The sequence below is a fragment of the Chaetodon auriga genome, chromosome 24, assembly GCF_051107435.1.
Source record: "Chaetodon auriga isolate fChaAug3 chromosome 24, fChaAug3.hap1, whole genome shotgun sequence".
In the NCBI taxonomy this organism is placed as follows: domain Eukaryota; kingdom Metazoa; phylum Chordata; class Actinopteri; order Chaetodontiformes; family Chaetodontidae; genus Chaetodon; species Chaetodon auriga.
The window spans coordinates 1,561,099-1,571,132 of record NC_135097.1 but is presented as its reverse complement, the minus strand read 5'-3'; the positions used below and the strand labels follow the sequence as shown (position 1 = coordinate 1,571,132).

The window sequence follows — 10,034 nt, the reverse complement described above, 5'->3', positions numbered from 1 at the left end:
TCATACAAGGACTAAACCATGTTGCTGCAGCGCCACCTGGAGGCAAAATGCCATCAAATGTTTCTGGCTGATCTAAATGTATTTTCAGCTGCACAGTGTTCAAGAGTGATGCAGCTCATGTCAAACAGATCAGGACCAGAGGAGTGAACAAAGAAAGTCTTCGGTGAAGGTGATGGAAGCTCAGCAGCAGTCTGACACATCTGTAACTGCTTTTCATAAGGATTTGTGGGGCTTCGGGTTCGGGCCTGTTTTCCAGCGATGAGCTGCCGGTTTCATCAGTGTGTGTGTGGTGTGTTTGGGGGGCGTACCGGGACACAGGTCTGGTTGAGGTTGGCACACAGGTTGACATTACAGTGCAGAGAGATGTCAGAAGAACTCCTGGAGAACTGGAACATGTTGAAGGAGAAGTGGCTGAACGTTCCCTCTCCGTTTCCCTCCACATTCACCGTCTGGTCATTCGCACAGCTGCTCACAAACGAGAACACACTCATCACATCAGAGCACACTTTGTTTTCAGGACTCAAAAACACACTTATTAACGAGTCCCTGCCTCTGATTCATTTGGAACAGCAGCGAGCAGCAACCACCTCTGTGTTCATCTCACCCATCTTTGATCAGGTTGTATCTCAGAGTCTCAGCCTGGTTGGTTGCCCAGCAGGAGTCGGTCACCAGGGCGACCAAACCGTCATCCAGCCCGTCAGTCTCCAGCACCATCCAGATCTTCTGGTTCAGCTGGACTTCAGTGTTGGAGTCCACAGCTTGCCTGAGTTGGCTGTCAGTGTAGGCTTTCATGGTCAGAGTGTAATTCCAAGTTCCAGATATGATCTTCTGGATCACAGAGCTGCAGAGAACAAATACACTTCAGCTGTCTTATACTCACAAACCTTTTAACAACACAAAGATAACAGCCTCCACTCACCTGTCCTTGATTCTGAAGGTCATATTGTTGACATCTGGCTGAGTATAGTAGCAGGAGAAGTCGATGTCGACTTGGTCCTGGCGAGTGATGTTGTCAGAGGAGCTGTCCTGGGCTGTGATGGTGTTCATGTAGATCAGTAGGCTGTTGTTGGCCTGCAGGGTGATGGAGATTCATGGAGATGTTGTTACGGCACAAGTTCCTCACAAATTCATCACAACTCTTTACATTCAGCCTTAAAATGTGACATTTGTGAGGTGTTGACTGGCTAGAATAAGCTTCATAGATGACCATCATCACTAGAAACCAAGGAGGTCAGAGCTGAAGCCCAACCCACAGAAAGATCCCAAACTGGAGGAGAGCAGGAGAAGCTCAGCAGAGTGCTGGAAGACATTTGGCTGCTTGTTGAGAGTAAAGACGTGATGGAGAACCCACCGTGACCTCCGTCCCACAGGGGTCGCTGCTGTTGTAGCTGTAGGTCACCATGTGGTCCACCTCATCCATCTGACCTGTGCAGTTCTGGTCATTGAGGTGTAAGGTTGTGTAGTCGATGCCTCTCTCCTCCAGGAGACACCCGACCAGAGTAAGTGAAGCTGAGTTCTCCTCGCAGACCGTCGGGTCACCTGAACGTCCAGCAGGACAGACGAGGGAGACAAATACAAGACCATGTTAGAGAGGACAGACCGGACAGACACTTACACCATGAGGGACAAAAACAAGTCAAACCATTCAATCCTGCTTTGGTGACCTTTGTCGGTTCTTTCATTTGGAACCAAACTACCACTTTTTGTGGTTTGATACCATCAGAGTGAAAAAGAAGAGCTGAGTTAATGAAGTCTCATCTGTGCTCCTGATAACAAACATTCAGTCAAACTGAGTGCTGAAGGTCAGTTATCATCAGCTCCACAACAGCTCAGCTGTGTGAAACAGGTCTCCCTGTGAGAAAACCCTCCATCCTCTGAGGATCAGGACTCTGCACCAGTCAGTCATGGTGTCGTGTCGCAGCTGTCGTACCCAAAGTGTCATTGGATTTGTACGGGAAGGCAAAAACGGCCCGACAGAAGCAGCCGATTTCACCACCGATGGTCTCTGCACAGAACTCATGATCACTGCAGATCCTTCCCTGACAGAAGGGCTGAGGGGAGGCTGAAAGAGAGACAGAGAGACACATGTAAAGAATAACACTGAAAAAAAAAACAGTCATAAAACTGCACTAAATAAGACTGTGTTCTTCAAAGAATATTGTGGAGTTCACTGGGGTCGCTGTCGTCTCCAGCATTGTTCCACAGAGACACTGACCAGTTTTTACACTAATTCTGTCACAAACAGAAAAGGACTGCAAGAACGCTGAAAAAAAACACTTTAAAACTACAAGTTTAAGTGAGACAAAACAATTTTTCTTCTATTAAAATCTAAATTCAGACAGAATTCAATCGTATTTAATTGTTAATGTTGATGTTGTTCCTGCGTTGATGAATTGATGTGAAGTGAGAGAAGTCTTACAGCAGCCGGCCTTTGACCTCCAGCTGTCCACTGTGTCGTTGATCTGCAGGCTGCAGTGTCTGGCGTAGGCATCCAGGAACTGACAGTCGAGACCGTCCACAGCAGGGTATTTGCACAAAGTGTCGATGCAGGCGTCTATGTAGGGGGTTGGACTGATGTGGTTGTGACAGCTGGTGAAGACCGTGTCATTCAGGAGATTACAGCTGTTCCACAGATGTGAAGAGACAGAAAGAGAGATGAAGGATGACGTCCAATCAGTGCTGAGTTACAGGTGGATCATCTGAGTTCAGGTGTGTTTATCTTCCATCCCTCCTCACATCACATGACATGAAACATGTGATGTAACATGACATTTAGCACACATGAAAGTATAATACAGAGAGTTTGTTTCATCTGCTTACTGTTCAGTCATCGTGGTGCAGTTGATCGAATTGTCAGCAGTGTCATTGTACAGCACCTCACAGCTAGGGGGCGACACACAACACAAAGTCAGGACTGACACCCTGCTCTCACTTGTTCAGATGCACACAAACACACTTTCTGAGTGTTATAGATTCATATGAGCTTTGTATCTTTGCTTCAGTCCACAAGTCAAAGGAACCGTTCATCTTTTTTAAGAAATGTCCAGATAATTTAAAATTCAAGTTGTGGAAATGGTCATTGTTGTGAGATGAACAGAATCAAGCAAAACATAAAAACTGACATTCCAGACAAGTTAAGGTGTGTTCGGGGACTGAATTTCAAAAGCAAAGTACAACGTTCATTCAAACACTGATCAACGTCTTACTCGAGGGTACTGTTCCTCTGATCACTCACAGATGTGGAGTTGGCACACAAACCATCAAGTAGTGAACCACTTGTACCTGGACAAGTGCAAGACAGAATATGGGTCAGATCAGTGTCATCGTTCAAACTGGATGAATATGGCAACTCGCCAAAATACAGCTTAGTTCACATTCCTCATGTGTCAAACGAGTGCTGGACACCACAATTGGTCGTTGTATCCTGTGTGGTGAGTGGTAGGATTTTAGTTTCTGTACCTTTAAGGAAGATCTGTGCAGTGTTGCCATCAAAGAAGACAGAAACAGTGTTGCTGCCAATTGTCCTCACAGCAGTGACTCCAGTTTGGTCCTCAGAGACCTCCACACCGTTTGACAGCACAGTCGAGCCGTTGATGGTCTGCATTGTGTTTCCCAGCTGCATCACAGCAGAGAGACAAAGTGGAGGAAACACAGGTTCAATCATCACAAACACACACAAACAGGCTGTTTTCACTGCCACAACCACCAAGTTCACCAGTATTAAAATAAGTGCTTCTCATGTCCCTGAGAAGAAAGATGAGAGCTGACACAGCAGAGGATGAGACGAGGATTTGGGATCAAAGTCCACACTGACTTGACTGTGGCTGTAGGTAGCTTACCTTAACTATCCCCCCTTGTTCCAGGTGAACATCTTCTTCTCCGTCCAGTTGCAGTGTCACACTGTCCAGAAAGCTCACATCTCTACGACGGCGTTCCCGGAAATACCCCACCACAGTGAGGCCGGAGACTGTCGAACCAGACAGCAGAGTGTACGCACACCGATCCTGGACCGTGTTAAGATCACCGTAAAAGTCGATGACAGCGGGGCCGGTCACAGTGCAGATGGGGTTAAGAATGCAGCTGATGGAGGCACAGAAGGACAGAAACAACAAACACCATCAGCAGCTGCTGCTGAGGGCCGCGACCACCAGGGGGCCCTCAAACAACAAACTGCAGGAGAGAAGTCTTCATGTGTTCATGTTCATGTCGTCATTGAGGCATTTATCTACGTAATAATTGATTGTAATGTTTTCACAGGCCTGGCTCACGTCAGCCAACAGCAGTGACTTTGGCTGATTCCCTGGACCAGTATTCCAGGGAAATGTCTTCCTGTTGTTATGGAACTTTCTCCAGTATCACACTGCACTACCATTTGATTTCAGTATCAACATCACAGTTAATGAAAACTGTGCTGTGATCAAACCTCAAGTCCTGATGCAGATCAAGTGCCAGCTGCTTTTAAACTGGCTGGAGGTCAGGCAGTGTTTTGCCATGGTCTCAGAATAGTCTGTCTTTAGTGGCAAAGTGCAGTGATGACTGAGTTTTCGAGGCCTGAGCTTTACTATCAGACTAATTCCTCTTGAGGCACAAAGTGGTATTACGAGATGGGATGGACCGAGGCTAGATGGTTAGCATAATTCAGTAGATATGTCTGAAACACAACACATAGATGTTTCTGCTGTCACTTTTCTCTCACAGGTATCAGCCTCATTGTTTATCTCTTTGCTCCTATCAGAGCTGCATTTGAGCTGAATTGAGTTACTGCTGATGAAAACCCAACATTTCCTTCTGCTGCTGCTTCACATTAAAAGCTTCCTGCTGTCAAATCTGAACAGACAGCGTAAGGCCCCGAATAAATAATGTTTTTAAAAAAGTCCTCATCAAGTTCCTGTATCATCACAGCTCTTTCTTGAAAACATGAAGCTCACATAATTACCTGTTGTTGCCATAGCAATGCTCCATGGAGCCACATAAATCATTCTGCTGGATGGTTGCGTAATCATCACAGAATTCAGTGGAGCAGGTGTCTGGATCAGAACCGACCTCGTCATTATAAGAATACAGAACACCTGCAAAGTGAAGAATCAGGTTAAAATGTCATCGTTCACTTTTCAGTTTACAGACTGTCAGCAAAAACAAAAGACAGCAACAAATTAATGTAAGAGTTTAGTTTTTAAGGGTGCCAAAACAGATTTATGGATCCAGTGGATTTCCCAACCTGACTGTCTGCATCCGCTGACGTCTTCGTAGGCAGGAGCCGCGTTAGTCAAAGTCGTTGTGTTGACTGAGCTACCATTGACCTTAAAGTCAAAGTCCTAGACCACAACAAACAAACCAATGTTATGATCACAGAGCAGAGATGATGAATTCATACATGATTAAAACAGACTAAACAATGACACTGTCTTGTCCACTTGTCAAACTAAACATGACGTGTTGTCTTATCTTTGTTCAACTGCACAGTAAAAAGTAACTGAACAGATTTCTTCAAGTATTTTTGGCTCCATGTTTGTCTTCATGTGAATAACTGACAGTAGAAATGAGATGTGGTTGATCTGAGACAAAGGTCCTGGTCTGGACTCAAACTGGGGATGCTGCGTTCACATGGTTGCATGGACGCTGTGTGGAGTTTGGATGTGATTATAGCATCTTGAAATGATTCTGTATCAGACATTTTAAAATAAATAGAACTTAGACTTAATTTAGAGGACCTGTATGTTGTCCCCATAATGCAGGTGAGTCCCCACAATGTGACTGTGCAAACAGATTTTTGTCCCCACAATGTAATAAATACCTAGTCACACACACACACACACACACACACACACACACACACACATATACATGGATATAATACTCACAATTGAACCAGGATAGTTGGTTTCTAACTTCACAGCTGTTTGGCTGCCAAAGCTACTTATTGTCACCCAACACTGTAAAGAGTCAACAGAAGAGTTTCTGTCACTGTTAGGAAATTTACTCCAAGAGCTTTTCGAGACAATTTCTTACAATTTATCGAGTCGTGACACTGAGCAACACTCACAGGAAATGATGATACATATCCGGCATACGCCACAGAGCATTCTAGCGTGGTGTTAATAGTTGGCAAATTCTGATGGTATTCTGCTTCACTCTCATTCGTGTAGCGTGTTGCAAAAAAGTTTCTCACAAATGCAGGTCCCACAATACAATCTAGTCCATCGCTGTCGAAACAGGCTGTGACGGACTCACTCGTGGCAGTCACCTGTTGACATCAGAGAGACACAACAAGTGAATCAACAAAATACCTTTTCTACAAAGAGCCAACGTCACTCTGACTCAGAGAGTTGTGGAGGTTTCAGTCAGAGCTCTCACTCTGCTTCAGATGCTCCATCAGTTCATGTTCAGACATTCAGTGTCACTGCACTGGACATTAATGACACACTGGATGGAACAAACAGAGATATTCTCAAGCATCAGGCTCCATCCTACTTACATACAATGATGTGTACTGCACCCCATAATATGTGATGGGACAACGGCTGATGTCAATGGTTGCAGAACCAGTATATTGCTCAGCACCTGAAGACAATGGAGACACATGAGAGGTCAGAACTGTCTGTGAGCTGGTTGGACAGCAGAGAAGGATTCAAATGTCGACTTCATGAAGGAAAATAAAACAGAGTTTGTTTATCAGTCAAATCTCTTCGTGTCTCATCATCAGTTACTGCTTCTTCTTAGAAACAAACAGATGTCAGCAACGTTTCTGCACATCTGGCAGATTATCAGCTCTTAAAGTTACTGATGGACTTAAAGTCATTCTGCTCTTCGCTCTGAGATCGTTTGCTCTTCGTTCATGTTGCTTCTACTGAACTCCCTCAACTCGTCTTGTGGGTGGAGTTTCAACACCAGTGTGTGTGCTTACCTGCCAGTCCAATGAGAGCAGACAGGAAGAGCAGGAGGTGGAGCATGATGGAGGCGGCCAATCAGCTGGCAGAGAGCTGGAAAACACACAGATGGACATCTTGAACAGGATTCATGCTGTACAAATGTGGATTTCCATGACACTTCCATGACTTCTCCAGGTTTTTCCATGACCGGACAAACCCTGTGTGTCTGTGATTGGTCTGAATGCTTTAATATTCAGCCGCTATGAAAGACATGATTTTGAACGGCTGCTCAGCTTTTGCAGCAGAACAAAGACATCACATCTGATCATTAATTGTTTGGTTTATAAAATGTCAGAAAACTGTGGAAAGGTTTGAGCAGGTTCCCACAGTTCAACAATAGAGAAGAAGAGACAGACGAGCAGTGTGCAGGTTGTCTTACCCTCTGGAGGTTTGATGGTGGATGAGGAAGATGAAGGTCTCTGGTGATTCTGATTCGTCTCTCTCCGTCGAAGATGCTGCTCTCTCTCTCGCTCCCTCTCTTTTTATGTGCATCCTCACAGCTGTTAACACCCAGGAGGGCAGAGCAGGTGTGGCGGGGGTGGAGTGACACCTGTGCTGATCCTTCCTCGAACTTGCCGTCTGCACCTTTTCACACAGCCCAATAGGAAGCTAGTAAAGATGAAACACAGTGAAGAAGATGAAGGGAAATCTCAATGTAGTCATGGACTTGATACAAAGTGTTATCGAAATATGAATTAGTCATCGTCAGAGAGTCACAGTCAGATTCTTACCACCTCAACAACGCAGCTGGAATTAATGGAAATCATGTCCACAAATGATTTAGATCAACTCGTCCATGGACACTGATGGTGGCCTCTTCTCAGGTGTGCGTGAAAAAGCTTCAGACAAAGCTGGGGGTCTGCACATCCACATAAACCTCTATGGATCGGTTCTAGATACACTTCTTTGGGATGCACTGATCCAATTATTCCTATAGAATCTGGTACCTCAACTCAGGGTTTCTGCCACTGTTTTCTTTTTCTGAAATCCTGTCCGTCTGCGCAACGCAACCCAACCCAAAACTGCCCAAGTGGGTGGAAAACGGCCCAATCTGGCAACACTGTCAGCATATCAGATGGGAGTTTTCCTCTTTATACTCAAACACTCAGTGGTTGTGTGAGATGGTGAACTACACTAACCACAGACTGATACCTCGGTCACAATGAACACAATGTTCCTGGCTGAAGGTGTGGTTGTGCTTTAAGGAACACATGTATGACAAAAACAACTTGTTAATTACAGTACATACCAACGTCACAATAGATGTCATCTCAAAATACATTGATAGGTTGTGTAATCAGAGTTGAGCTGAGATGAGTCGTTTCGTGCAGGGGTGACGTGTGAGTGCAGTTTGTGCTTTGTAGGTGTTCATTATAGAAAAATGCATTCAGAGGTTTGTTTGAAGGTTTGTTCATTGTTTCATGGATGCAGCAAAACAAAAGCACAGGAGTGCAGGACAAACTGGGATAGAGCTGTCACTTTTTATTTAAAATTCAAACTTGTGTTAAAAACAAAATGAAATTGAATTTGAAGGTTTTTCACATTTGGTTCATTTTAAGAACCTAAAATTTCACTTTTTGCTTGACCTGTACCTGCCCTATTGACCCGTCAACCAATCAATAAAAAAGAGAGGGTCAGAAAGCTTCACTGATTGGCTAATCGTGACACTGGAGAAGCAGCGAGTGGAAGTATTTTGGGTTCTACCCTTTAGACTGAAAAATGACCAACAAAGACTGACTGTTGGTGACTTTGTAAAAATCAGCTGTCTTACTCTTCAACCACAACAAGTCTGATGACTCCGCTGCTGTGTTGTGTTTTTGGTCGTACTCAGGTCTTCACAGCATCCGAGTTTCCCTGTGACGAGGCCACAAAATGAAGCAAGTTAAGCAAACGTGCACCAGTTTTCTGGAAGGCCGGCCCCATTTTGGATGAGGTCCTGTCACTGAAACTCTGTTTAACAGCAACATTTCAAGAAGCGGAAACCAAAAACCATTTGTTTCACACACACGTGGTCAAGCAGGGTCCTGCATCAGGAGCAGTTTGTCTGCGATTTGTCCCAAATCGTCGTCTGCTTTGTTTCGTCCATCTCAGCTTGCTCGTGTAGCATTCCTGCCTTCCTTTATGACGGCCTACAGTGCTCGTTTGCCTGTCAGTCAAATCACAACATGTGAGTGTGAAAATGTATTTGGGTGACTCTGACTTGGGACTTAGAATGGGGGCAAAACTTTCATTCGTATCATATCAACAAATGTTCCATCTGGTCTTCGAACATCATCTGATCTGCAGTGACCTCCTGTCTCCCTCGAGCCTCTCCCTCTCTCTCTGGGTGGTGTGTGATTACCTGAGTGGAGACAGGTGAGCTGGAGCTAGAGTAGAGCCTCTCCAGCTGCATCCTATCCTGTAATCAAGACTCCTACAAACACTCAGCTCTGCCACATCCATGTTGCCAGATGGTAGACTCTGCTACCAGTCAGTCCGCTCTGCCTGGACTGTGTTCTGGACCTGCTTGGCTCCACCACCCATTCCTTCGCAACTGAAAAATCTGAAACCTCAAACCTGTCTGTGGGTGTGTCTGCACTTGGGTTCACCTCCTTAACAATTAACTGAATAGTTTTCAACCACCTTCAGCATTCACACAGGCAGCGTGTGTAAAATATGGAGTGCAACATTAAAGGTACTATGTGTAATTTTATTATTAATGTTGTTGTTAATGACATTCAGCATCCTGATGCTTGGCTCTGTCGACATAGTCGGGCATCCTGGGCATCGGTCAAAAGAGTGACATGACTCTAGTTGTTCTGCATCATTTTGAGACAAGATGCACCTGATTTTTACAATATGAGCTGACAAAGGCAGTCCTTGAAATTGATTTTACCTGAGAGTTAAAGGACATATCCTGATCACAGATAAAAGAAAGATAATTCCTTACAGTGGTGCCAGAGGCCAGTGCATTTCCATCTACAGTTGCTTTATCATCAGATGATGTGTTTCTAAGCTGTTCAGGGTCAAGTACTATTACTTCAGTATTGTCTGTCTTGAGTAACAAAAAGTTGGAGGTCATCCAGGTCTTCATGTCCCGAAGATACGCTGAGCAGTTAGTTAACT

The 10,034-nt window shown here is 44.8% G+C and overlaps 1 protein-coding gene across 1 annotated transcript; it reads right to left on the bottom strand.

Moving 5' to 3' along the window:
* On the bottom strand, nucleotides 1–9,321 carry LOC143317425 (alpha-tectorin-like). Its single transcript, XM_076725578.1, has 14 exons — nucleotides 9,271–9,321; nucleotides 5,219–5,315; nucleotides 4,937–5,069; nucleotides 3,840–4,080; nucleotides 3,460–3,616; nucleotides 3,236–3,282; nucleotides 2,821–2,927; nucleotides 2,420–2,622; nucleotides 1,931–2,062; nucleotides 1,352–1,539; nucleotides 920–1,071; nucleotides 605–841; nucleotides 309–465; nucleotides 1–36 (listed from the first exon to the last, which is right to left on the bottom strand). The coding sequence occupies exons 1-14, from the start codon at nucleotides 9,319–9,321 to the stop codon at nucleotides 1–3; spliced, it is 1,938 nt and encodes a 645-aa protein (XP_076581693.1).
* Between the last annotated feature and the right edge of the window lie 713 nt (nucleotides 9,322–10,034).

Bases quoted from the DNA above. Each gene is read 5' to 3' on its own strand.
- LOC143317425 (XM_076725578.1), bottom strand. From the start codon at position 9,321: ATGCAGCTGGAGAGGCTCTACTCTAGCTCCAGCTCACCTGTCTCCACT. The intron at 2,623-2,820 runs GTAAGCAGATGA...TCTGTGGAACAG, and splicing joins TGCACCACGATGACTGAACA to CTGTAATCTCCTGAATGACA. The intron at 842-919 runs GTGAGTGGAGGC...TGTTCTCTGCAG, and splicing joins ACCTTCAGAATCAAGGACAG to CTCTGTGATCCAGAAGATCA.